General features: G+C 51.4%; 10 protein-coding genes across 10 annotated transcripts; 6 read left to right on the top strand and 4 right to left on the bottom strand.

Annotated features, from left to right (window-relative positions):
- Window positions 1-304: 304 nt before the first annotated feature.
- Window positions 305-1,757, bottom strand: N7462_008417 (EVE domain-containing protein; the record flags this gene model as incomplete). Its single annotated transcript, XM_057080132.1, has 6 exons — window positions 305-567; window positions 668-784; window positions 865-882; window positions 936-1,199; window positions 1,332-1,542; window positions 1,641-1,757. The coding sequence occupies 6 exons, from the start codon at window positions 1,755-1,757 to the stop codon at window positions 305-307; spliced, it is 990 nt and encodes a 329-aa protein (XP_056930460.1).
- A 2,413-nt stretch (window positions 1,758-4,170) lies between these two features.
- On the top strand, window positions 4,171-4,929 carry N7462_008416 (peroxiredoxin; the record flags this gene model as incomplete). The annotated part of the gene is made up of 2 exons (XM_057080131.1): window positions 4,171-4,193; window positions 4,278-4,929. 2 exons carry the CDS (start codon window positions 4,171-4,173, stop codon window positions 4,927-4,929), a joined length of 675 nt encoding a protein of 224 aa, XP_056930459.1.
- Window positions 4,930-6,062: 1,133 nt separating this feature from the next.
- N7462_008415 (putative regulatory protein Ral2) lies at window positions 6,063-8,741 on the top strand (the record flags this gene model as incomplete). Its single annotated transcript, XM_057080130.1, has 1 exon — window positions 6,063-8,741. The coding sequence occupies one exon, from the start codon at window positions 6,063-6,065 to the stop codon at window positions 8,739-8,741; it is 2,679 nt and encodes an 892-aa protein (XP_056930458.1).
- A 491-nt stretch (window positions 8,742-9,232) lies between these two features.
- On the bottom strand, window positions 9,233-9,761 carry N7462_008414 (uncharacterized protein; the record flags this gene model as incomplete). Its single annotated transcript, XM_057080129.1, has 2 exons — window positions 9,233-9,488; window positions 9,628-9,761. 2 exons carry the CDS (start codon window positions 9,759-9,761, stop codon window positions 9,233-9,235), a joined length of 390 nt encoding a protein of 129 aa, XP_056930457.1.
- A 500-nt stretch (window positions 9,762-10,261) lies between these two features.
- N7462_008413 (uncharacterized protein) lies at window positions 10,262-11,256 on the bottom strand (the record flags this gene model as incomplete). The annotated part of the gene is made up of 5 exons (XM_057080128.1): window positions 10,262-10,389; window positions 10,442-10,623; window positions 10,685-10,800; window positions 10,883-11,103; window positions 11,184-11,256. 5 exons carry the CDS (start codon window positions 11,254-11,256, stop codon window positions 10,262-10,264), a joined length of 720 nt encoding a protein of 239 aa, XP_056930456.1.
- A 1,687-nt stretch (window positions 11,257-12,943) lies between these two features.
- On the top strand, window positions 12,944-13,906 carry N7462_008412 (fungal specific transcription factor domain-containing protein; the record flags this gene model as incomplete). The annotated part of the gene is made up of 2 exons (XM_057080127.1): window positions 12,944-13,634; window positions 13,725-13,906. The coding sequence occupies 2 exons, from the start codon at window positions 12,944-12,946 to the stop codon at window positions 13,904-13,906; spliced, it is 873 nt and encodes a 290-aa protein (XP_056930455.1).
- A 546-nt stretch (window positions 13,907-14,452) lies between these two features.
- N7462_008411 (putative GPI-anchored cell surface glycoprotein) lies at window positions 14,453-16,597 on the bottom strand (the record flags this gene model as incomplete). Its single annotated transcript, XM_057080126.1, has 1 exon — window positions 14,453-16,597. One exon carries the CDS (start codon window positions 16,595-16,597, stop codon window positions 14,453-14,455), a length of 2,145 nt encoding a protein of 714 aa, XP_056930454.1.
- Window positions 16,598-17,159: 562 nt separating this feature from the next.
- On the top strand, window positions 17,160-18,217 carry N7462_008410 (putative oligosaccharyltransferase subunit ribophorin II; the record flags this gene model as incomplete). Its single annotated transcript, XM_057080125.1, has 3 exons — window positions 17,160-17,305; window positions 17,371-17,917; window positions 17,978-18,217. 3 exons carry the CDS (start codon window positions 17,160-17,162, stop codon window positions 18,215-18,217), a joined length of 933 nt encoding a protein of 310 aa, XP_056930453.1.
- Window positions 18,218-18,769: 552 nt separating this feature from the next.
- On the top strand, window positions 18,770-19,508 carry N7462_008409 (uncharacterized protein; the record flags this gene model as incomplete). The annotated part of the gene is made up of 2 exons (XM_057080124.1): window positions 18,770-19,010; window positions 19,126-19,508. The coding sequence occupies 2 exons, from the start codon at window positions 18,770-18,772 to the stop codon at window positions 19,506-19,508; spliced, it is 624 nt and encodes a 207-aa protein (XP_056930452.1).
- A 4,151-nt stretch (window positions 19,509-23,659) lies between these two features.
- On the top strand, window positions 23,660-26,437 carry N7462_008408 (uncharacterized protein; the record flags this gene model as incomplete). The annotated part of the gene is made up of 3 exons (XM_057080123.1): window positions 23,660-23,913; window positions 24,049-25,434; window positions 25,498-26,437. 3 exons carry the CDS (start codon window positions 23,660-23,662, stop codon window positions 26,435-26,437), a joined length of 2,580 nt encoding a protein of 859 aa, XP_056930451.1.
- Window positions 26,438-27,033: the final 596 nt, after the last annotated feature.

The raw sequence follows: 27,033 nt of genomic DNA, 5'->3' as shown, positions 1-27,033 counted from the left end.
CGCCAGAGGAATGCATGTCGCTGCATGATTGCTAATCCGACGGCATGTCACCAAGCCTCGACCGTCGGAGACAGATGGGGTTCAAGTGCAACACGACCTGACGCTACAAGACTCAGGACGAAGAATGAAGAAGAGCGAAACGCCAAGATCAAGGAGACTGCAGATCCAGAAAATACCTGAATTCTTGATGCTAAATTACCTATCAAATCACCAGCAACGCCTCCCGCCAAAGACCTATGTTCTGCCGAATAAAGTGCATACAAATACCTGCGATTGCGCGGGGCGTGGAGGACCACGGCTCCGCCTAAATGCTCCGAGGGTCCTCGCCACCCAGCTCTAGAATGAACTGCCATTGTTCGGGGGTCACAGATGAGACACTGAGACGGGCTTGCTTCAGAGTCTGGAGGTTCTCGAGGGGCTTGCCCCGTTCGGCATTGGCTTTTAGCTCGTTCAGCGTAACCTGCTTGGTGAGCTTGCGGCGGAACTCGACGTGCACAACAACCCATTTGGGATTGTCACGGGTGGACTTGGGATCGTGATAGGGATGCTTCGTATCAAAGGCAGATTCTATAGTAGAAAAGGAGGGGGAAATACCACCATCGGTTAGTCGATGGCTCAAGCAGGAGGAGGGAGAGATATCAAGTGCAATGGATTGGGGGCTCCGAACCGTCAACCGAATACTCCCGCACAATCTCCATTACCCCGACAATGCCAGGGACTTTGCAGTTGGAATGATAGAAGAATGCATAGTCTCCTTTCTTCATGTCTTTCATGATGTTTCGCGCTGTAATTCAGTTGTCAGTTACATCATTTCCCAATGCCAGCCCCGGTATCATCATATCCATTGCCCCATTAAGGTCTTACCAACAATATTGCGAACCCCTACCCGATGTCAGTGTCACTCTCATTTACACCCAATGGGGACTTCAGCGTACCATCCCAGGGCTCAGGCTGCGTGGCAGCTTCCAGATCATCAATAGAAAACTTAACATCGACTCCCTTCTCCAGGCGGGACTCCGGCTCGGCCTTCATCAACCAGTAGGATCGGCCGCTCTCGTCAGGGAAGCCCGTGTAGGGTTTAGATTTGACTGTGGTCTCTTTGAGCTCCGTGTCGGTGCCATTGGCTGGAAGGCTCTTGCGTGGCCGGCCACGCCCATCCTTCTTCTTCGGGGTCACCTTTGGAGTGGTCGTGGTAGAGCCTATTGTCCGGAAGACACGCCAGTCAGCCAACCAGACCCAACCTGATCCAAAGCGGTGCGCGCGACAGAGTGTGTGTTTGAAGAGGGGTAAAAAAAAAAAAAAAAAAAAACCAAGAGTGTTTCAAAGCTTACCAGGTTCCTTGCGAGGACGTCCGCGTCCTCGTTTCGGCCCTGCTGCTTCTGCCGCTGCCGCTGCCGCTGCCAGATCGCTCTCCGAGACGACCTTTCGCGGGCGACCCCGGCCACGCTTCGGGCCATCAGTCGGCTTGGGGGTTTGACCTTCGGGGAACTTGCGCGGACGACCTCGCTTTCTTTTCTCGCCCGTCTGAGGTGTGTCGGTGATCTGCTCGGACGGCACCGTCAGTCATAGCTCCTTGGTGGATCTGGGGGAAATGGAGGGGGCGAATCCTGACGATCAGGCCCCTGAATCCACGCGCTTACCTGCGTTGCGCTTTCGCTCGGTTTTGGCGCCGGCGATGAGTTTCGCGGGCGCTTTGTGGGCGTTGCGACCGCCGCCTCAGTCACAGCCACGGCCTCTGCCTTCCGTTTCGGCGGCATTTTTAGTTGGGGGATGATCCGGGGGAGTTTGCTAGGCGGTTGGGCTGAGTAAACAAGACAATTGGATGCGTTGAATCACTTGAAATCCGCCCCAGTGGACAGGACCTGCTTCAACCTGAGCGTGCAATGCGTACACAAAATATCCGAGAAAGAAAAATCTTGGAATACCTCGGGGGGAGCTTATGTTTGCTGATCGCTCAAGTCGACGCGCCGGTGGAGTCTTGGGGGGATCCACGTGACACGGATTGATGGCCGGGATCGTCGGGGCACAACACGGGGGAGCTCGTGTTGTTGGACGCAAAGCCAGAATCAGTTGCTTTTTCTTGCGCGTATCGTGGCGTGTTGGAAATTCCTGGAGGCGATCTTGCGGGTTTTAAATGTAGGGTTCGATCTCTGCACTTTCAGTTAGTCTCGGGAAGCTTCCCTTGTTTCGAAGCTGGGAGGTATGTCATTACCCGCTGTTGGGTTGGGTTGGGGGTTCGTTTTGTTCGCTTTGTTCGTTTTGTTCGTCTTGCCAATATCCCGCCAGGGACCCCCGTCGAATTTGGTTTTGGGCCGGTTTGGCGGAAGCGCCCTTCATCAAACAGCCTTCTAATTGATCCCACATAATTTCGCACTCCTCTCGGGAATCATAAATGTCCCTGGAAAGGAGGGGCACATGGTATTTTCGAAGAAAAGGCCGTAAATCCATAGACCTTGCCTGTAAGCCATCCACAGATATATATATGAGACTTTATGAGTCTGGCCTCATGCCTGACCCGGAAAACAGTAGGCTAGCACACCTTTATCCGGTTGGTTGGGGAAGGATCAGCTAACGTTGCAAATATAGAACACTTCTCTCCAAGCGCTGCCGCTATCTGAGATGCCATGACTAGATCATATAGCTATCCCTGTCCTATAAAAAAGGCAGCGAGGGGGATATCCCGATCCCCCACTGTTGTGGCGGAAGACTGACTATATTGTCGCTGTGTAGAAAGAAGAAACTCCAGACGGGCTGAAACCGGTGCGGGTCGAGATCGCAATTTGATAGGCATCACGTCAGGGACGCGGTGCCAATCAGGGCATCCCAGGGAGTCGAGAGGCTGGAGCCAATCTGCAGCGCTGCGGTGACACCTTGAGGCGTACAAAGTGGGCACAGGGTCGATATCGATCTGTGTATTAGCTTTTCTATGGATATACTCAGGAGGAAGACATTCTCTGGAATCTAAATAGATCGCCCTGTGGAGGATTAGCCTCCATGCCCCGCGCGCCATGCCTTGTTCGTATGCAGAGTAGACAGTACATTTATGCATGTATTCATGCAAGACTGTAACTAGAATGCCCGATGTCTTGAATATCCTCGTGTCCACGGGAAAGTCTATATTTCGAACCCTAGTGCAACACCATTATTTTGCCGGATTAAGCTGGCCACCTTGAGGGGAAGAGTATGGAGTGTTCCAATGCATGTGCCTGGTATGCTTGTAGGGATCATGGGTCTAGTATTGAATCTGCAGTCAGATGATGAATCCTATTGCAGTACCGAAGAAGCCGGTCGAACCCTGTCCGGAGTGGGTCCCCGGCATCAACATGGACCTGAACCACCTCAGCTACCGACAGAGAGAACAGGTCCTCAAGGTTCTCCCCTCGCAATATCCCATTGGGGTTGAACTTGGGATCTGAGCGACTGGCAGACGCCGATCGACACGGCGCAATCATGCTCGAGCAAGAGGGAGGGTGGAATGGCGCCATCTCGCGGGGTCTCCATTGGCTCGTGGTGTGGGATGGGGGAAGTGTCGGCCGACTGAAGAGTAATCACGACTCCGCCGAATGATGTGTCAAAGCTATGACTATTGAACGAGTGACAAGGATCCCGAAGAGATCATGGTCCCCGAGACTATACGGAGATGAAAGTGGGAGGCTCGAGAAATCAAGGGTAATATATCGAGAGAGGGACAGAGCCTCGAACTATAAAGTGTATCGACTAGTTCCTACATCGTAGATAGATTGGGTCAGGGCAAAGGGGTCGAACCTGAACGGCAACCCAAAGCATAACCCAGCAGTATCCACACAATCCTCTTCCATAACCCGGCATCAGCAGCGACCAACCTGGCCTCCGCTGGAGGGCCCGGCAAATGGCATCAGGAACTCAACCACGAACCCGCGGCGAACCAGGAGCACTTGCGAGGGACACTAAACAGCCCACTACAGCCCACCACCGCTCGGGCCAATCATGGCGGTTCTGCCCCGAGGCGGTGGATAATTGCGTGATAGACCATGCCGCCGGATGAGGTAAGTCGATCACGGCTGCTTCGACAGCGACAAGCAGGAGGGGTTGCAGGTATTTGAACCGTCGGGTTCCCCTCAACTTCGCTTCCTCTTCTCTTCTCCATCTTCCCGTTCAATCTGCAACCAATCCCCATCCCCTACCATCACAATGGCCACTGACCGTGCTCCCCCGTATGTGCATCTCTCCTCCGTGCTTCCCCGCAAGGTCCCCCTCCACACTCCCCCCATGCCATAGCTAATGCCCAATCTCTCCAGTCTCCGTCTGGGCTCTGTCGCCCCGAACTTCGATGCCGAGACCTCTACCGGTCCCATCAACTTCCACGACTTCATTGGCGACAAGTGGACCATTCTCTTCTCCCACCCCGATGACTTCACCCCCATCTGTACCACCGAGCTCGGTGCCTTTGCCAAGCTCGAGCCCGAGTTCACTGCTCGCGGTGTCCAGCTCATTGGCCTGAGCGCCAACGGTGTCGAGTCCCACCACCGCTGGATCAAGGATATCGATGAGGTGTCTGGCTCCAGCCTCAAGTTCCCCATCATCTCCGACCCCGAGCGCAAGGTCGCCTACCAGTACGACATGGTCGACTTCCAGGACACCACCAACGTCGACTCCAAGGGTATGGCCCTGACCATCCGCTCGGTCTTCATTATCGACCCCTCCAAGAAGATCCGTCTGATCATGACCTACCCTGCCTCCACTGGCCGCAACACCGCCGAGGTCCTCCGTGTCGTTGATGCCCTCCAGCTCACCGATAAGCACGGTGTCACCTGCCCCATCAACTGGCTCCCCGGTGATGATGTGGTCATCCCTCCTCCCGTTTCTACTGCTGATGCTAAGGCTAAGTTCGGTGAGATCCGTGAGGTCAAGCCCTACCTGCGTTTCACCAAGTACCCCGGCTCCCAGTAAATACCGGGCGAGAGGGATTCCTTGCTGGTTACGACCGTGATATGAGAAAAGATAATATTTAAAAGATGACTTTGGGATGCGATTGCTCTTTGGGCCCCTTTTTTTTTTTTTTTTTTTTTTTTTGTTGAGCCGGGTATAGCACTGTTGATACCAAATATGAATTGACTTATCCGCGACCCCCTTGGTGCCTTACGAACGATGGCCGTCATGATTGGATAGTTGACTACCTGCCGTGTAACCTGGCATGTATATCTACACTGTTCATTCGCATCTGTATATATCTGTGGGACCCGGCCATATTCTGGTCAGGTTCAGTGGACGCGAATTGGGTTGTGAGAAAAGTTCCGATCCAGATAAAGTGGCCACGTACCGTTTAGTGTGACTGGCTCCCCTGATGCATGGGCTGCATGGACTCCATCTCAACGAGTGATGTGGATGGCCCATTCCCAGTCCCGGTGGAGTTAACCAGCGAATAGTACTATGAAACCTGAGAACTGGCCCCAAACGTCAAGATGTCACGATGCGATTCCCTCAACCAATGCATAGATCAAACCTCTTTTTTCAAGAACGTATTTAGACACTTTGTAGGCAACCTCGCGTCTCCACGCCCTGGTCCTCGGATGTATTGTCCAACGTGTACTCCGTATAGAGAGCGCGGGCGCGGTCGTATCCGGCCCCAACCCCATCTGGGAAAAGGTTGAGACCGCCTTTTTTGTGCCGATCCAACGTTCACTGTCATTTTCCCTCTCCACTTCGAGCCTCGCCTCCTTGCGTCTGATCTTGTTATACACAAACCGCCCTGGCCTCCTCCGCGCCTTTGTAAACGCTGGGCTTCGAAGTGGTGGGGAAAGTTAACCCCCTGACTCTCCTTTCCACTCCCCGCTGAGGCCACCCATTCGAGCCGCAACACTCTCCTGCGATCAAGCGTGAGCAGGTTCCGATCGTTACACACCCGCAAGCCGGCCTATAAAGACAGCGCTCTTCGTCATATGCGTCTCATCTGACATCGACATTGACTGGGTGGTCCGAGAGAATAAAAGGGGGAGAGGGAAAACCAACACCAGGATCCGCCCGCCCTGATTACCGCCCCCTCTGACATCCAGTGGGAGAACCGTACACCAAATCCACCCACGATGATGTCAAGAAGCCAGTCCAGCCTAGGGCACCTCGACTCAGCCCGCGAGGAGCCCTTCTCGGGCATTTCGCCCTCGCTGCAACAACAAGCCTCGTCCGGTCCCATCAACCTCTCCGGGCTGGTGTGCAATGTGCGCCGCACTACGGGCAAGGAGCCTCATCCCCTGGTGGGAGCCACCACCACGATTTTGGGTGATAAGCTATACGTATTCGGAGGCCGGATCCTCTCGCGCAGCCGTCCACAGTTAACTTCGGACCTCTACGAATTGGACCTGATCCGCCGTCATTGGACGAAGATTGAGGCGGGCGGCGATATCCCGCCGCCCCGTTATTTCCACAGTGTCTGCGCCCTGGGTGATAACAAGCTGGTGTGCTATGGAGGCATGTCACCTGCGCCAAGCACACCCAAAGATCCATCGAATGCCAGCCAGTCGGGATCCGACTCTCAGTCGGAGGTTGTGGTCATGTCTGACATTCACATCTTCGACGTCCCGTCGCGATCCTGGACCCGAGTGGCGGCCCGTGAGTCACCGCAAGGACGATACGCGCATTGCGCGACGATACTACCGTCGAGCGCCTGTTTCACGTCGGCCAATGCGCCGTTGTCAGCTATTCATCACAACCCTGAATCGTCCACGCCTCATCAAGGCAGCCTCGGAATAGACATTGATGGCTTTGGAGGAGCGGAGATGGTGGTTGTTGGCGGGCAAGATAGCTCAAATCATTATATTGAGCAGATCAGCGTCTTTAACCTCCGCAGCCTCAAGTGGACCAACACCAGCCCGCTCGGACGCAGTTGTGGTGCATACCGCAGTGTTGTGACCCCTTTGGTTGGCATGGACGTCTCGGAGGTTGGCTCCGCCTCACCGGACCGAGACACCCACGAACCCATCGAAAACCCCGATTCGCCAGGTTGCCCCATGCTTATATACTCAAATTATAACTTCTTGGACGTCAAGTTAGAACTGCAGGTGCGCCTGCCGGACGGGCGCCTTGTCGAGCGACCGATGCAAAGCCAGGCGTCGCCGCCGGGCCTCAGATTCCCAAACGGCGGCATCATCAATGGCCATTTTGTCGTCAGCGGAACTTACCTGACCTCATCGAAGCAGGAGTATGCTCTCTGGGCGCTTGATCTGAAAACATTGACCTGGGGTCGCATCGACGCAGGCGGATCAGTCTTTGGCAATGGTAGTTGGAATCGCGGCATTCTCTGGCCGCGCCGAAGTGCATTCGTTATCCTGGGACATCGGAAACGAAGCTTGGTTGAAGACTATAATCATCGCCGGATCAACTTCTCGCATATCTGCCTCGTTGAACTTGAAGCCTTTGGTCTCTATAATAACCCGTCTCACACGGCTGCCACATCAGGATATAAATCCTATAGCTCCCCTTCCGTCCCTGCGTCCCTGCAACAAAAGCTGGCTCAATTGACCACCGGTGGACGACCCTTATCTGCCACATCGGACGAACTGGGCAAGCTAGCACTTTCACTGCATGAAATGTCTGACATGGAATTGCAGGCCGTGGGGGGCGAACGCATTCCTGTCAACTCTCGTCTGCTGACCCGCCGATGGGGCCCTTACTTCATCCAGCTCTTGCGTGAGTCGTCCGACGGGGGTATTGCGGATGTCGGCACTCTTCGTCCCTCCCAAATACACCCTAGCCGGAACTCGAGCATTACAATCACACCGTCTATCGGTCAAAACAGCATGTATTCCAATGCAACCACCTTAGTGAACCCATCGGTGCCATCCAAGGCCCTTTTAGAAAACTTGGAGGTGCCCTCCGCCCATAACCTCGCTCCCACTGCTCGCCCTCGGGTGCTCTATCTCCCCCATACCATCCTGACCCTCCAAGTCCTCGTCCAATACCTCTACACTTCAGCTCTCCCACCGCCTGGTTCTTCTCTCTGCACCCCGCAAATCCTTTGTTCGCTGCTCCAACTCGCCCGGCCCTACCAAGTTGATGGTCTACTTGAGGCCACCGTGGAACGACTTCACCAGGTCCTCGATGGCCGCAACGCCGCCGCCGTCTTCAACGCAGCCGCCATGGCGGCAGGTGGTGGTCGAGGTACTGGTTTCAGCGGCGGACTAGGCGGCACCTTGGAAGCCCTGAGTGGTGCGCAGGCCGGCCGCAACGGATCCATCCCCATGTCGGAGGGAACCAACTCCCACCAAAGTGTCCTGCTCGCCTCGGATTCCTCTGACACCGAAAACGGTGGCATCTCCACGGTCTCCGCCTCGAGCAGCGCCAACGACCTGACCAGCGTGACTCGCGGCCTACCCGCGCTCCGCATTGACACAGACATGTCGCGCCACCGCCAGCGCAGCGCCCACCGTGACCGCGAGGACTCCGTTAGCGCTGTCAGCACCGCCTCCAGCGCCAGCTTCAGCCAATCTGACTCGGAGTTCGTCAGCGACAGTGAAAGCCGGAGTGCGTCGCGCGCCTATAACCGTCGCGGCACGGACGCCAGCCGCCCGCAGCGCGAGATCTGGACAGGCGATTTGAGCAGCGTGATTGGCTTGCAGAAACGTGGTCTGCGTGGTCTGATGGAGGGTCGTCGCATGCGCGAGCGCAGCAATGTCAAGACGCCTAGCACGAATAACGGTTCTACACCTGTGCCCCAGTCTGCCACTTCGGGAGAATATCACCTGCCAGTGCAGGGAGTTGCTGGTTGAGCTGGACTTGAATCCATATACCCAAACCAGACCTTGTGGCGTTTCCTCGAACAACGCCCTGTTCTCTTCGAATATCGATCGGTATTCTCAATTGAGTACCACCACATTTGGACTATATATTTTTTTTTCTCGTTCGCCCCGGCCTGCTGGCGAGGTGCGGGGGGATGTTTTACATACGAGAGGGAGGATTTGGAAAGTTTAAAAATTTACTTATCGGAACGATTCTTATGGACATTGATTTTTATTTACCCACCCCCTGTTGTGTTTACCGTGCCCATTTGCCTTCCTCTTTTCTTCGTGTTTGTGTCATGGACAGGGGCCCGATACTTGTAAGTGTGTATGCGCTTTCTGTCTATACAAGAAGTTGGCGGAGTTTACGACGCAATCAAACAATACAGTGATGATATGATGCCCGATTAAAAGTAGAGATTATATACAAATGCAGTCAACACCCACGCCATTTCAGTAGCCTCATTTCCGAGTCATAGCTTTTATTGCTCAGATGACGAGGATGGTACCTGTTCTTCTTGCTTCGTTTGTCGTTTGTCACTCAACCTTTTCACACTCTGGCTGCCATACACTAGACCATGCAAAGAAGATAGCGTCAGCATGATTGCCTTGCAGGGACAACCCTCAACATCCAGCAAGTACTGCCATTGCGACAGGAATAGAAAGTACTCACCCCGCTCATACAGAATCCACGTTGTAAACAGCGCAACTGGCAATGCCACAATTCCGGATAGCCATCTACACACGTATCAGCACCTTCGACCAGCTTTGACCAGCCACGACACGCATCAACGGATACAAGGAACGGCCCCAGAAAAAGGCGCAATAGAGCCAGGGCCATGCTCTGAAATTTTGGAGAATGCAGGGTTGTACGTACCGTCGCGCTGCAACTTTGTACTCTTTCGTATTGCGGATCTCATACGGTGCCTGCGGCTGCACTGGCCGGGGCGCCGCGCGCCGCGCGCCTCCTGGGCGCACAACTCGCGGGTGTGGAGGGACAGGAGTGGGCATCGGGAGCGGGAAATTGGGGAATGGAACCTGACTTGCAGGGAGGAGATGGGTGGGTGAATGTAATTGAGGATTGGGCTTGCTTGACTTCAACGTCGAGTCTTCATGCATTATGATTTCGAGTCCGTTGGAAGCGCTGAGAGAACGCTAGGCCTGACTAGGAATAGTGGGTATTTGGGTATTTTGAGGGAGTGATATCGGCGGGTGGTGGAATATATTACTGTAATACAAATACGGAAGAGTAGATGTGCATCCTGGTTGAGAAATTTGATTTTGAGGTGGACTTGATGGGCGTGGGGATCTTCAAGATGTAGTTTGTTCTACAAAGAATTGAAATTGACTAGTTCTTTATGGATTGGAAAGGACTGGGATGTACAGCGATCCGGAACTCGAGAACTGAGTGTTCAATGAATCAATCTCGACGAAACTAGTATTTTCTCTATGCCTATCATCGAATGAATATTCTGGAACTATGTATCACTCAACTCTTCATACCTGCGTATTTACTGCGCTGCGTCAAATGCCTTGACAGCAGCCTCGGCAGTGACATGTGCACTAGCGGGATTGGCGCCAGTGACCACTGGGCCATCAGTGATTGTGAAGGCATCCCAGGGTCCCGCGGGAGAGATGTCTAGTAATATGGTTAGTAGGAGGTTCTGTGATTTTAGGGGTTTAAGACATACAAGTTGCGCCAACAGATGCAGCAGAAGCCTCGATGGTAGGCCGGTTCCAGCTCTTGATGACGTCGAGAAGACCATGCTCCTCTTCGCCCTTGTTGGTGAAGCCGGTTACCTTGCGGCCGGAAATGATAGACTTGCCAGTGCTGGGGTCAATGATGCCGGGGTAGATTGCACCTCCGTGGCAACTATAGTGGGTTGTGTCAGCGGATTGATATCTTTGAATGGTGTATTGGGGGAGTTCCATACACTGCTGAGATGATGCCGCCCTTGTTGTACATTTGAGAGGCAATTTGCTGAAGACCCTTTGCTTCGGGATAGTCAATCAATGATGCATGCCCTGCAGAGGCAAAGAAGATGCCATACTGTTTGATGTCAGACAATGGCGTTTCTTTTTTAATAATAGTATTCGTTGTATAATTGAGAAACAAAAGGAGGAAAACGTACATCGGCGTAGGAAATATCACTTGGCTTCAGGAGGTTATCGAGTTTGGATCGGAATTCACTGGAGTGGTCCTCCCAGATGGCTCGATCCTCATCAGGAAGCCAATCCTTCTGCTCCGAGAGCCAGTCGGGCTGGTAAGTACCCGTCTCGGAGACAAGATCAACCTCGAAACCTGCTTCCTTGAAGACCTTGAAGGGGTGCAAGGCTTCAGTAATGAAGAGACCTGGTTGATACCACTATGTCAGTACATGTATCATCTGCTAGGGAAATAGTCGTTTCATAATTATGAGTTCTGGTACGCACCTGTCTCCTTGCCCTCTGGGTAGAGAGGGGCGTGTGCCGAGGTGATAGCGATAAGAGCCTTGCGGGGAGCCATGGTGGATCAAAAGGACAACAAAATCCCAATTCAACGAATAGGCAGTTTTTGAGTTTTGAAAGATGTTCCGAGAACACTGGAGGTTTAGATTGTATGATATGAAATGAGAATATCGCCTTGAAAAGCAGGGCGAATTGTTGTATATTTATATCTTGCTCCATACTGCTGATGTCACTGAGGGATTACCTAAGTCCGACGGAGTTCGCGGCATGCCGTGCTTATTCACCCACGGAGTTCTGGGTTTCAAATCCTCAGGACTCCGACGCTCAATCGGCGGCTCCGCTGCATTCATTCCGGCTTAGAAACCCCGTTAGTCTTCACTAAATGTCATCAAACAGAGCATGGATACTCGTCGAAAACGCCAAAAGGTCTCCTCGGCCTGCGAACGGTGCCATAAACGAAAACTAGGGGTATTGTATTTTTATGCATTCAACATTGATTTGTAGTGGGGAGAATGACGAGGCTAACCTTGCTCCCGTTAGTGTGATCCTCTTAGACCATGTCAATTATGTGAACGGGCTGGTGTGCCCTGTATTTCGCGGGGGCGATCAACCTCGCAAGTCGAAGAAATCGCCCAAGGTGGGGAGCATGGTCCTGCCGGTCCTTCCAAAGATAACGAGGCAGTGATTTTCTCTGATACGAACATCTTCGATCTCAGCGTAGGGGTAAGTTTCAAATCAAATACTCCGTACCTTCTGTATATACATAAAGCCTGACTTTAGCATGATATTGAAGATTCTTGCATCCGAAGACCGATCTTTCAATTTTGACTATGACACATCGGCTCTACCTGGAGGCAAGAAAACACCAAACAAGATATCTAGCTCGATTCCATGGCGTGATATGATCGGAATATCACTACCTTCCAGGGCATGCCTTGACATCTTAGTGGATGTATTCTTTCAAACCGTGGATTGGTTTGTCATGGTAGTCTAGAGGCCCTTTCATCTTCTGTGAACCCCGAAGCTAACCCAAGTTGGGTCAGGTTTTACATGAAGAATCCTTTCGACAGCGCTATGAAAGCTTGATGGCCTCAACAGAGTTACCAGCAACAGAAGATATCAACTTTGTTTGGCTTGTATTGTTGGTTCATGCCATGGGGTCCCACTATCTATCCCTCACGGTGTTAAAACCCCAAAAGACATTGATTCTCCAGCAGCTATCTCAAAGCTTTCTTGAACAGCTCGAAGCCAAATTTCTCAAAATCATCGGCTCTGCAAATGTGGAGGCTGTTCAAATATGCGTTTTAATGGGAAGTTTCCATATTTTCAATGGGCGCCCCCCTGTTGGCTTGGGAGTTCTCGAAAGTGGGATCAGACTTGGCCAATTCATTGGGCTCCATCGTGAACCAATGAATCAAGTTGATCCAATTTCTGTCCTTGAATCTAGACGACGTACATGGTTGACCCTGGAAATCTTTGACAAGTAAGTTGGTGCTCAGCTCCAAGTTATATCCGGCATAGCCATTTAATATCTCTTTTGCAGATATGCCACAATTGTCTTTGGACGACCATGTGGTATAGATGACTCTAAATGCAATTTCAACATAAACAACTCAGACATCGTAAATAGCTCCGAAATAATCAACCGGCAAAGTCGGCACACTGAATATCATCAATGCAAAGTCCAGCTATACCGCATAATTGGTCGCTTTCTGAATCACAAGCTTGACAGAAAACGGCTAGAAATGGTCACGGGAATCCATAACCAGCTGGCTTCCTGGGAGAGCCAGTTGCCTCATAAACTGCGCCTGGAGACCTATAGAGGGAAAGATACATCTCAACCGCTGCTGCTTCGGATGCAAGCGTTGCTGCTCCAACTCAGTTACGATAATGTCCTAATTTTCCTGCATCGAAGCGCGGCCTTTGGAATTTCCTCGAAGGGATCTTCTGAATATCACTCGGCTCCTATCTTATCCGGATCTGCCTTCTCTCAACAACAGCTTTTGAACTCTGCCCTCCGCACGTCAGAGCTGTACCAATACCGAGCCCTTTTGCAAGCCTGTCGGAGAACCCATGCTGCCATGCATATTGGAATATGCTTATTCACAGCCGGGGTAATCCTCTGCACTTTTGCCCTTTCGCGGCCTCTATCCTCGAGCGCGGAAAAGGCCAAAGCTGGTGTCGCGAATATTCTACGCCTTCACCAGAATAGTGTTCTTGGCGAACACCTTCTCTCAACGCAGAGTGCAAAGGTTTTGACAGACCTTGTGGCTGCAGTTATGCGATCTGAGCAAAAGTTCATTCTTGGGCAACAAGACAAAAACAACTCAACTTCAACCCAAAGTGCCACAGAATACACCACCATTTCCACTATTGAAAAATCGGTAACGCCATATACTCCAGCTCCCACTGAGGATCAAAGTCCAACCCTACTGGGTAAGCATATGCTTCTTCTTCCTGGAAGACTTTCATTCCCTAGAAGCTCGTGATGCTAATCTCTGATATCGGGTACTACTCAAGCTTCAGTCTCCCAAGCAACAACGCCCAATAACCACCATGATAGTTTCACACCCGAGACTGACCGAGCGCCCATCGAGCTATTTGAAGAACTACTTTCCGCGGATTCAATTGCAGAGCTCATCTGGGATGGCGATATGCCCACTTTCACTGACCCCAATCTTCCTGATACTAGTTCATTTTGGCCATAGTCTGAAACAGCCAGCCAACCAGCCTTGTGCAGGATTGGGCTCATGGGTAGTCAGTATGTATAACCATGGAATTGAGATAGTTATGAGGCTGTGAGATGATGGCAAATACCACCCAAATAAGCATATTGGGACCAGGAATTGTATGATTAGATCAGGAATGAAAGGCTGTCGGTAATAATAATGTTGATTATGATGGTATTTTGAGCAAAAATCTCCCTCTACAGATATCAGAATAGGAACACAGGCTGCCGAAGCCTTGTTCATGTATGAGAAAAAGACAACCCGAAAACAGCTTCTGTACCTAATCAGGTAATCACAGAGAAGCAAACAATATACATGACGGACCTGCAAAAAAAAAAAAAAAACACCACGCTATGCTGTTCCTTATCTGGTTGATTTGCACAATCATCATCACCACATATGTAACGCCTCATGAAACAAACGTTATTCATAATCAATAGAGACAAACAGGTCTCTACAAGGTATATCCACAGCTCCTCGTCTTTCAATTTGCTTTTGGCTTCTCGCTTTTCATTGCAGTTGCCCTTAAGCACCACGGCCGCGACCACGACCACGACCACGGATAGAAGGGGCCGAGGTTGCACGCTTGCGGTTCCGCGCAGGAGTCGAGGGTGCCTTGGATGCACCTCGCGCTCGCCCTCGGCCTTGTGCTGCCTTTGGGGTGGCTATGGTGGTGGTTGCAGAACGTCCGCGGCCCTTGGGCGCCGTGGGGGTAGACTCCGCATCGGAATCAGCTGCAATGCGTGGACGCTTTGTTGGCGTCTTTGAATTTCCTATCACTTTGTCGTCCGAAATGAGATCGGCGACTCTCTTTTTGCCCTTGGCAACGATAGGCTCCTTTGTAGCTTCGCTGTCCGAGGTAATGTCGATGACACGCTTGCGACGGCCTTCAGCCGCAGATTTCTTGGTAGGCGCTTTTTCCACGGGCGAGTCAGATGAGTCGTCGGAAGGGCTGGAGGACTTCTGCCGCTCCTTCTCGTTCTGAGGCTTCAGTGTCAGCCTCAGACGCGGGAACTGTGGCTTTGCCTCTAGAGTCGGACCAGGCGCAGCAGCGGTTGTTTTGGTCGCCTTGGAAGCCTGGGAAATCGGAGTCTTGGAACGAGTGTTTTTGACAGTCGAAACCCTTGCGGGCATAGAGACGCGCTCCTCACGGCGACGCTTTCTAGGATTGGGGCCCCCAGGGGCCACTGAAGCAATGGCATTAGTTGACTCTGACTCGGTTTCAGCCAGACCACGCTTTCGAGCAGCAGACTTCTTCAAGTGCTCGGTCTGTGCGGGGTTTGGCTTGATGGTGTTTTTCTTGCACGCCTCTCCGCGAGCCTTCGCCTTGGCTTTCTCCTCGATCACATCCTCTGGCTGAAACTGCGACTGAGAGTCAAACGGAATGTTGCGGTCGCCGATGAGAGGCGGGAAACCGAGTGCATTGTCATTCTCAACATGCTTTCCGGATCGGATGCGCACGGGCGGAAATGGCAGGTTTTCGTCTCCGTAGGTGTGGGGGGAACGGTAAGGGCTGTGCTCTGCAGGTGAGAGAACAACCTCTTCATCGAATTTATTGATACAGCCAGAATGAATCCACCCATCTGCATCGATTTTGGGAGCTGTTTTTTTCTTGTAGCTGTCAAAGAATTGGGACTTGGAGTCTGCCTTAGCTTTGGCATCTTTTGGTGTGTTTTCAAAATTTCGCGGGGTGCCAATCAACTCATCCATTTCAAGTTTTCGGTACTCCGTTCGGGCCTTTCTGATGAACTCCTCGGCATCAGGCGGGGCCACAAAATCCGTGCCCAAGGCAAGGGCGGCAAGTTCATACAATTTCTGACCTGCGCGTTCAACATCAATCTGAATCCGTTGAAGTTGCGGCTTCTCTGGCTTAGAGTTCTTCTTTCCTTTCTTTGCTTTCGAGACCTTTTTACCTTTGCGCACGATCGGCGTTAGAGCCTGAATAGGAGCACGGGCACGGGTGCGGGAAGGCGGAAGTGTAGGCGCCGGAAGAAGCGCAGAAGGAGGCATGGCTTCAATCATTTCCTCTGTCTGTCTTTTGGTTGACGCAGGTGTGGATTTCCGAGTGTTGCGAGGCTTTGGCTTCGACTCCATGGCCTCGATGGCTTTCATGGTCGGTTTGCGAATGCGACCAGAAGTTCTGGTGCCCTTAGATGAGGCACCAGGGGAAGTGTGGCGGTCCATTGTTCCGTTGGAGCCGCGGCCGCCCATATATTGATCGTAGGTCCAACCTGTTGAACCGAGCGTATCTGGAAATTCCGAGTCTGAGTATTCGTTTTGAGAAGTTTCGAGTGCAGCTGTGCGGCGTGTCCTGCGACTACTCTGACTGGAGTGTAGAGTTGTTTCCACGACCGGCGTGTAAACAGTACTCAGTCGGGACGGACGCGCTTGGAATGGCCGTCGACCAGTCAAAGGCGCATCCGGAGAGATATCCCTGCTCTTCCGGGTTGTAGAAGGGGTTTTGGGATTGTAGAAATCAACGTTGAAAGGGTCTTCGGGTGAGGATGTGGTGGAAGAAAGATCGAGGGATTTGGAGGACGGAGGGCTGCCATTTGTAGATTTGGCCCCGGTAGGCACCCGGGGCGAGCGTCGTGAGGGGGTCAAGGTAGCATTGTTGAGATGATTGATGCGTGCAGGCATCGATTTGCGAACGCCCTTCCTAGGCGGCATCGTGAACGAACTCCTGGGGGTTGAGCCCAATCTCAAGTCAGCGACGAGGGACGTCAAAGGCGCGATCAAGCAGAAGGGGAAGCTTTGCCTCGAAGAATAGGCTGAAATAAGGATCTTAAAGGAGAGGCAGATTGGAACAAAAATACAACAAGACGACAATCTGATAAGCAGTGAGGAAAGGGGGAGGGAGTTCGGGGATGGTGATTTAACGTCAGAGGTGCAGCACGCAGGGCAGCAAGTGCAAGTTGGGGTTTAGGGCCAGGTTCGGAGAGGCAACAGGAACTCACCGACTCATCAGGCAGAAGATGTCTCTCGGAAAGTCAGCACACTGTCCAAGGCCTCAGTCGAGCGCTTTGGAAGTGAGAAGGCCCACACGGCGACGAGGACATGGGGAGAGGTGAAGTCTGAACAGAAAAGAAATTAGGGCTAAGGTCGATCGGCGCTTATCGGCTTCATCGCCCGTCTTCCGCCTTATTCTGCAACTCCAGAACAAACCACCTTTCCCCAGCTTCCCCCTCTTCTCTTTCTCCCCTTGTGTGATTGTTCGGGGTTTCTTTTCACAATGCATCTGTGGCAGGCCACTATTCCCTTTTGTCTGCTGGCATCAGCAGCCTTACCCACCGTGGCAGCGACAGCTTGGGGCTTTACTGATGCCACCGTGGCAGTTCAACCCAAGGGCGCTGGTATCAACGGCGGATTCAAGGAACAGTATGAACCAATGGACTTCATCTCCTTGTTAAATGCAATGGTTACTGACATCGGATTTTCCCTAGATTTACTTCGTCGAAGCCACTGTCGAAACCAGTCTCGTTTGCCGGTGCCGATACATTGCGCGTCACCTTGACCGCGCAGGAGGGAAGCTCTGCGAAACGACCACACCAGGCCTTTCTTTTACTGAAAGATCCTCAGAGTGGATTGGACATCTCCTATCCTTTCACAGTGAAGGAGAATGGCAAGTCGCGGGTGGAATTGGTACATGCAACCCGGGTTAGGAAGCTCTTATGTGGACAGCAAACTAATCAGACACCGCATCTAGACCCAGAAGGAGCTTCCGGTTCAATTCCTCTCCTCCCTGATCCTGTCGACGCTCACATCCTGATCGGCTCTTTCGGCAACTCGGACGCCTACGACAGCTCTGTCTTCAAGCTAGCTATTCAGCGCGACCCTAACGTGCCTGTCCCGACCGCGGAGACCGCGCGGTATGGCAAGCAGCCCGAGATCCACCATATCTTCAAGGACTCAGCAAGCAGCCCACCCATCATCATCACCCTGGTCTTTATGGCCATGGTCGGTGCTACTCTTCCTGTCCTCGCAGGCTTGGTAAATGAACCTTATATACCTTTGCCATTGAACTACATGCTAATTGACCTATCTGCCTAGTGGCTCTTCCTCGGTGCCAACCTCAACCACCTTCCGACCGCATTCAAGTCTGCCCCTTTACCCCACGCTATCTTTCTTGGATCTCTGGTCGCATTTGAGGGTATTTTCTTCCTTTACTACACTTCGTGGAACCTGTTCCAGATTCTACCTGCTGCGGCGCTGGCTGGCGCGGTCGCATTCGTGAGCGGCAGCCGTGCGCTGGGTGAGGTGCAGGGTCGGCGCCTTGCTGGCCTTCGTTGAGAATCATGGCTAATGATGTGGCTTCATGCATCCATTCCGTGCCTGAGGGCTATCAAATTCACGGCCTGAGAAGTGGCCTTTTAAGCTCCTTTAGAGCTGTTTCTTAGTCGCGATGATATCCGTCTTTCTTTCTGCGAAACCAGTATCTTCGAACCCAATTTTCCATGGTAGATATCTATTCCTTCAGTATCTCGGCAAAATACATGTATGCAAATATAAACCATCTGTCCGTACACGGCGTAAGTTGATTTCTCCACGTCCCGGAGAATCTGTTCATGTCTTTGTATCCACGTTCATTTCCAGACCACTTGATTCGATCCCAAAGTCAATGTGAATGGTTCATCCAGATCAGATAAAGAAAACCAGGTCAATGGAATTTGCTTATTGACAGAAATGAGGCGTGTTGGGGTTGATTATCTTTTGACGTCACTTGAGTGGCTACACTCTAATCGCGGGTGCCAAGTCGGACTCCGCGCTTCTCCCCGACCTCCGCCGCAAAAGCTTCACGACATTCACCAAGTCACGTTCTACCACCCCTCTTGCACATATTCGATGGGTTCGGCTGCTTCGAAACCAGTCAAGTCTGCTGCAGGCGCAGCTGCGCGTCGCCAGTACCCCAAGCAAGCCCCTCCTCCTCCTCGGGTCCCGCCGACAGCCCCAAAGGCAACAGAACCGTCGCAAACGCCCACACCTCACACACCCCCGCCGTCTTCGTCAAGTCATGCCCCGAAACCTGTGCCAAAGGGTCCTACGTACCATTCTAATGAACAACCCTCGACCATAAAATCTAGCGGTGAGTGTTCAGCGGCTTTCAGTTTCCGGCCCGGGGGCGAACAAAAAGATGCACTACAAGCGCAAATCTCTTGATCTCAAAGACCAATCCGACTAATACTTCAAACCATATCTAGCCATTGACCTCGACGGACGAGACCCCGACTTCGCCGCCTCCCTCCGACACATTGGCCCCGTTGACCCATTCCCAACCCTCTCCAATTCGAGCACCGTCAACCGTGGCTCCATGCAGACCATCTTCCCTACAGCCTCCAATCCAGCGCTACTGGTCGTGAACGCACGACAGAGGATCAACAAGGCTGCACAAGAAGAGCTCGAACAGCTCGGGTCGGGTGAATTTGCGGGGCGGCAGTTCCTGGATGCGTTTTCCATCCAGCAGGCGCTGACTATGCGTGATCGGCAAGGAATGCCCCGAAGAGAGATCGAGCGACTGATGCGGTTGAAGAGCGGCGTGATGGATCGATTAGGAAAAGATGGATTAGTGTCGAGGGCCGGGTGATGCTGCAGGCAGATGCTTTGCGCGGATCGATTTTTATGGAGATTGTGATGTTGGCAAAAGGATGCCAATTACTCTCTCTTTTTCTCTTTCCTCCCAGCCCATTCTGTGCTGTTTGGTGCATTCAACGGGCTTTGGAACTGGCGTCAAATTCGTCAAATTGTATGCATAGGATCTCTGTATAGTATTCTCTATTTTCGCTTTGTGTGACTTCTATCATCTCTACTTTTGATCATTTTAAACAAACGTCCAAGATTGACTCTTTCCAATGGGTGCTCTTCTTTTATTTCATCATCGCTATTAAACGACTATATGCTCTCATATCAGGCCCATGCAAACCAATTTTTCATCTGAACCTGGCAGCTTGGACCCATCTTTCTTTTTCCAATACGTCGTTAAGTCATTTTTTTTAATCTTCATTCTTCAAAGAAACCAGACACGAAAAAAAAAATTGAGTCATCGAATCGAGAAACTCATTCTTCAATGCGAACTTCGCAGATTGCTCCTACAGAGTTGCACGACCAGAGGCTATCGGGCAACAAGAGGGACAGATAAATTCACTCGACGTTGCGAGGAGAAGAGACGTGGGGAAACACAAGCGTTGACAATCTCAGGGAGGACCAGCTCGCCATTCCAAGTCACCGGGATATGCGACAGAGACAAGATGAAGGTGCTATTCTGAAAATTTCTCATACAGGGCAAAATTTAATACAAAGAATGGTTATACCCAATCTCCAAAAGGCAACTACGTATTTCTGCACCGAGTATCTCCCAAATTCGAGATCTTCTCGCAGAATCTCTCAGATATCCCCGCCACCTTCAGATTAAGAGCCCACTGTGGCATGCGGGACCTGCGGTCTTAGGGTACACACGTGGGACACGGTTAGTGGTATGGATGGTGGACGAGGCGATAGGAGAGTATGTGAAGCTGTCAAAGGGATGAATAACAGGATGAGGACGTGGCTTGGGTGGTCACAGCGTAAGTAGGCCATCGTGATTATCATGAATTGGGAATTGAAAGAGGACGTTTGGGACCAAGGGGTGAGGTGAGGGGCACTGGAGAGGCCGGGGACCGTGGTTGGGAGCCCAGAATTGTGTAGAGATTGCTGTCAATCGTTGATGGGGACTGGTTGGGTAGAGAGGGCCAATTCAAGTTTGAACTGGGTGATTTAAGGATTTCAGAGTGGTGGTGGGTACATATTCTATTCAGTGTGACAGTTGACGCCGTGTCATCGTGGTGGGTGCACGGTCAAATATACGTATGCTATGTTGATCATGAAGAATGCTCTCACAAAGGCTCGTGACACATGAGCTCTATCTGGGGTGGCAATGATGGAAGCAGATTGAATAATTAAGTTGTCCGGGTATTAGAGTCAAGTATCAACAAAGCTTTCTGGAAACTGTTGTAGGATTGTTTGACTAGAGCCTTGTGCTAGCCATAACTGGCCCCTATCCACTTCTGCAGATCGTGTGGTCGTGATCTTTAGTGCGGGGAGGCGATGATCTGCAAGGATCATCAACATAGGCTAAGTCACATCACTTTAGATATCGAATTTCGGAGTTAGCGAATACAGTTGCTCGTGGTACCAGGTAGACAGGCATTTCATCTTTAGAAAATCGACAATAAAAAGGTGCCTAACTGTCGAGGCTGCAAACTGGGCAACCTTAGATAAGCTCACTCGCTGGGGGGTCGCGTGACCAACAGGTCTTGTTTGGGGAGCCCCCGCGGACGAGAGAGGCGATGTCAAGGACGTAGAAAGGAGTATAATAGGCAGATACCATATCACCTGGACGCCTAGACTCAGTGGGAAAAGGGTCCACTCCACTTTGTGGAAATTTTTTCACTAGCTTAGCTAGGTAAATATGCACACGTCGCTCAAGGTAACCTCGGATCCCGGAGAGGCTGGCAAGCTCTGACATGGCCGTGCAAATTATTCACGGGTGGACCACCCACACCTTGCCACGGAGGCCGCCAGCATCAGACCACAGTGGGGGCCGCAGTCCCTGAACCAGCTAAAAAGGGAAATATTGGTCTCTCCATATAACCAAAAAAAGGATTGAAACCAGGGTCCATGAGGCTGACTCCGCCTGATACAAGCTTTGTCCTTTCTTTTTATTCTTTTGAGATGGTATGCAATACATAATATACTCACCAGTGGGCTCTTGGGTGGGCCCTAGAAATAGACATTGACTGGATATGGAAAAGGCAGCAGGCGACAGCGTTCTTTGTCCTTTCGGTGGTTAGATCCATCAATCAGCTCCACAAGGCTGATCGGATCAGGAAGCTGCAAAGAAGCCACTGAAGATCGCATTTGGCTAAAACTAGAGATGTAAGAAGCAAAATGGACAAGACCATTCTACTCTATACAGCCTATATCCTTATATCTCGTGTATGTCAAGGGTGGCAGTCCTCTTCAAGGTGAAGAAAAGAATGTCCCGGTTGGGGCATATAGAAATAGGTACGATCAGTAGGCTGACTGTTTGGAGTACCCGGTGCCCGGCTACAATGATCCAGGGAAAGACAAGTGGGTTGGGAAACCAAACAAAGATGAGAGACAAAAAACGGGTCATCGGGAGTGAGACGGATTCCGACTATGCAAAGTCACATCGGAGGCGTTTTGGTCGGGTTGATCAGTGACTGGCTCGGTTCCGGATGCAATCCATTCCCCGGAATTTGGGGGGAAGGAGGTCGAAGCGCTGGTAACACGAGCGCAAGTGTCCTGTCGCGTGCATCATAGTTTTCAAATGGTCTCATGGTGCCCGAAGGAGGATGCGTAGGCCAGTGCCCCGAGATGCATGCATGTTGCGAAAGAAATTCGCTCAGGAGCTCTGAGCCCGAGGAGAATTACTGCCTAGGAAGAATTTCAAAGTAAGTAACATCTTAGATGGCGGAAGAATATTGGAAACGTCGCGATTATTTGCAATCCTGGGTTTTCGGCACCAGGGGAGTGTTTGGTGAGATGGGTGAAGACCATGTCTCAGCTGGGCGAATCAGGGCACAGGGCATGGGGGAACCTTCGGAGGAGGCGCTGCCCCGAGTGGACCCTGCAGCGCGCCAGACCAATTTTGCCCCTAGAAGAGAGTGAGGGACACATCCAGTCGGTGACAAGGGGCAATCATCGAGTCCGTAGGTAGGAGTGAGATGAACTGTGACGGTAATGAATGAGAGGAAAGTAGGATAAACTAGATCGGCACTAATCTATGTAACTTGCTCAGCAGACAGCGCCGTCCAAAGAACCCTCGACCCACCGATAGGCGTCTAAGAGGGCGGAGATTCCGGAGCATCCGCGCAACATCTACTTGATGGACAATTATGGACATACATATCTATCTCAGAATCGCCAGAATCAAAAGGTAGAGAGAGCATTTGAGGGTCCTATAACTCAGTAAGAAGAATGGCCTAGAAAAATCATATAATGAATACGACCGGATCCACGGGCCATCCGACGCGTGAATCAGGCTTGTGAGAGTCTTGTTCCATCGAAGCGTTTGTCGCGTGCTTAGGCACCCTGTTCGGCCCTGTTGAGCCCTGTTGACCTGTTCATCCCGGATCCAGGTTTTTTTTTATTTTATTTTTGGTGATTTCCGTTTTGTGGTTTGTTGCTTATGCTTAGTGGCTTTTTGTCCCTTTCTGGGGTGTCTTAGTGGTAGATGGGGGGCGCTAGCAGGGCGGCTGAACGAGCGGTGGGTGCTGATTGGCGGTGCGCGGACAGGCAAGTCAAAAGCAAATACGATTAGGTACCTGTTCAAAGACATCCTGGCGTGGCTGCTCATGTGTAATATTACCGCAACTAGGAAGATATTAATGGATTTATGCGGCCCTGGTTTCCTGGTCTCCTTGTTTTATGGGGTTCTTGTTCCACTCAATGAGATCCATAATCTAAGAATATCCCTTCAACCTCGCCCATCTCTTCACTTTGCTTCGGTGATCGATTTCTCTTTCCGAACCTGCCTATACTTCCATCCGTCAACCCTCGTCCGCTCGACACATTCCGGGGTGTTTTTCCCTCATTCCAATCTTTCACCCTCTTCGCCATCCATTCCGCGACCTTTCTCTCTCTTTTTTTTTTGTGTGTGTCTTTTTTCCTTTTCACTCGCTTGGTTTTCACTCAACTTCCATCTACGCCATCTTCGAACTATGTTATGATTTCGCCATGAAGCTCCTTGCCCTCTTTCCTCCGGCCTCCCCGTTCCTCTTCGCGGTCCTTTCTGTCGGCGGCCTCGCATCCAAGGCCCTGCATATCGCTTTGCACATTCACTCGCTACCATTGCTCTATTTCATCCTCTACTCACCTACTCTTGTCGTGCCGGATGTGCTGGTCATTTCTGGCGCGCGTGTATTATTGCAATTCCCAGCCCCGGAATCCAAACTACAATGGCTGTCAACATGCGTCGGTGGGCTTCTAGCGTAGGTGCTGCCCTCCCTCCACCCCATTCTGTGCTGGACAACCTGTGAGACAGCCGACTATTAGCTTTGCCGCATGCAAAATGGCAGAGAGAAACTAAAATACAAGACTGACCGTATGGGCTTCATCCAACATAGCTTGATCACCTGGGGCGCAGCCTCCATCCAGTTCGGATTCTTCATGCAAACCGGTGCCGAAGTCGCCTGGTCTGCCAGCCATAGTTTCCTCAGCGACCCCGCCGCCATGAAGATCCTACTCAGTGGCATCTCAACCGTTACTGCTGCGTTTACAGTCCTCGGGCTAGTCGCATGGCTCATCCATGCAAAACTATACCACTGGACGGGCCTCGCGTTGCAGGCAATTCGAGATATGTTTGCCGGAGGTCATCAGGCACGGTATACACTCTTGTCGGCACCAAACAAGTCCTGGGTGACTTCAATGGATTTCCGATCTGTGCGCCGCATCGCAATCGCAGTCTCCATTTGTTCCTCGATGCTGTTCTTAGAATTGAGCCGACCCTCAGTCCCATACGATCACCTGTCCGGCGCCCTTCCGTTGACTCTGCTCGAAGCGTTTAACAAGAAGTCAGCGACCGGCGATGGATGTCGCAATGCGCCGAAGAAATTTCCTCTATGGACCGACGTGAAGACTAGTTTCATGAATGGAGGATGGTCCCGACCCACTTGGCTCCCCGAACATCCACCCTCGGGATTCAGCCGTTGGGAGATCAGCCCCGAGGAACGCGCCGAGAAAGATAACCCTGCGTGGTATCTTTGTAACAGTGACCCTGGTTTCTATAACGCGAAGACTGATCCACTAAAGATATCTAATCTTGACGGCGAGATCTTGGAGCCCCTGAAGAACGTCTTGAAAGGAAACTCCGTCATTATTGATAATGTGATCCTTCTTACTCTCGAGAGTGGGCGCAAAGAAATATTTCCCATGCAGCAGGGTACCCCAATGTTCGACGCCCTGCTTGAGTCCCACCCCAAAGAGAATAGAGCGGCAGCAATTGATCGCCTGGTCACGATGACGCCCGTCGCTCAGATGTTGACAGGGGAGCATGCCACCGACAGCAAGGGCGAGCAGGTCGACTTAAGCCAAGCGAAATGGCATGACTCGGCTGAAGATGGTATGGGGGGACTGAATGTTCGAGGCGCACTCACTGGCAGCTCTTTGACATTCAAAAGTATCCTAGGAAGTCACTGCGGAGTGCAGCCACTGCCTGTTGATCTTTTGGAGGAATCTCAACTTGAAATCTATCAACCCTGTTTGCCGCAGTTGTTTGACCTGTTCAACGAAGTCAAGTCGCCGTCTCAATCGCTAACCGAGCGCGAAGAGAGTGCATCTGAGGCGTTGAACTACCCATGGAAGTCGGTTTTCATGCAGTCGATTACTGATGACTACGACCGTCAGGATATCATGAACGAGAACATGGGTTTCAGGCACAAGGTTGTTAAGAACAGTTTGAACAACCGTCACTCCAAATACCGGGCGAAGGGATCGGAGATCAACTACTTCGGGTATGTGCGATGTTCAACTCCCTTTTTGACATTTTCCCTTTTTTTCTCACTATTGTCCTGCAGATACGCCGAAACTGAGCTCAGGCCATATGTTCGCGATCTGTTCGAAGAAGCTGCTAACAACAAGACCCGCATCTTCCTCTCGCATGTTACGAGCACCACCCATCATCCATGGAACACCCCAGATGACTTCAAAAATGAAAAGTATATGGGAGACAAGGGGACGATTAACCACGGCCTGATGAATAACTACCTCAATACAGCACGCTTTGTGGACGATTGGCTCGGCGATATTATGACGATGCTCGACGAGACCGGCATCGCCAACTCGACCTTGGTGGTGATTGTCGGTGACCATGGACAAGCTTTCGGCGAAGATAATAAAGACATGACCGGTACCTACGAGAATGGGCATATCAGCAACTTCCGCGTTCCTCTGGTCTTTCGACACCCGCATATGCCCCGGATCGACATCACCGCCAACGCGACCTCACTCTCCATTATCCCCACCATCCTTGACTTGCTCGTTCAATCTCACTCCCTCAACTCTCGCGATTCTGAAATTGCCTCAGCTCTGCTCCCCGAATACCAGGGCCAGTCTCTCATTCGTCCCTTTATTTCCCATATTAAACCTCCGTCCGACATCAATGCTCGCATCCCAAGCAAGTCTCACAAGTCCCATAACAAAGACGGTCACCGCATCCAATATACTTGGAACTTCGGCCTCATTAATGCAGGTGGCTCAATGGTCTCCATTACAGCGGCCGGCATGCCCTATCGTCTCGTCCTTCCCTTCAAAGAAGGGTTTGAATACGTTTTCTCCCACCTAGACCAAGATCCTGGCGAGCTGCATCCCATCAAAGCCTGGACATTCGATGACCTTATCGAGGAAGTTGCGCCAAAATATGGCGACAATGCCGTTGAATGGCTCGAGGATGCAGAGCAGGTCGGGAAATGGTGGGAGAACGAACAGAGACGGATCTGGGGATACCGCGAAGCCTAATCCTTGCTCTCTGTGACCCCTTCCTTCCCGAATTACATGATTTTGCAGTTTACATATGGTTTATTCTTTTCTTGGGTGGTGCTTTGTTGATCACATTTTCATGTCATTGATATCGCTACCATCACCTCATCACCTCATCACCTCATTTGTCACCACCTCTATTTTCTCCTTGCCTCTTGTTAATTTATCACGATATTTCCGCCTCCGAAAAAAACGTCCTCGCATATATCCTGGAATGGCTGTGTTCCATGGATGCTCACGCAAGCGCTACCTTACTCCCCTTCTCTTATTCATCCACCCAACTCACATGGATTTTACTCCGTCACCATGTTGTCCTCTTTTGTGTATTGACTCCATTTTTCTCGAGCGATGTATATCGCTGCCTGCCGCGCTTGCGGATTTCTGTTGGGACCTGATTGTGCCCGGCCCTTCCTGTACATAATTGTTGCTGAAAATTTCTTTTCATGACATGGTCTTGTGAGATAGGGCGTTAACGTAGGTATTGGATGCCGTGGGTTTCGAGGTATCCATACCTAATAATATTTTTCATCTACTATCATCGGGCTTTTTTGTATATTGCAACACTCTCGCAACAA

Source organism: Penicillium macrosclerotiorum (assembly GCF_028827735.1).
Source record: "Penicillium macrosclerotiorum strain IBT 26536 chromosome Unknown utg000008l_segment0_segment0, whole genome shotgun sequence".
Lineage (NCBI taxonomy): Eukaryota > Fungi > Ascomycota > Eurotiomycetes > Eurotiales > Aspergillaceae > Penicillium > Penicillium macrosclerotiorum.
This window is presented reverse-complemented; position numbering and strand designations above follow the sequence as displayed.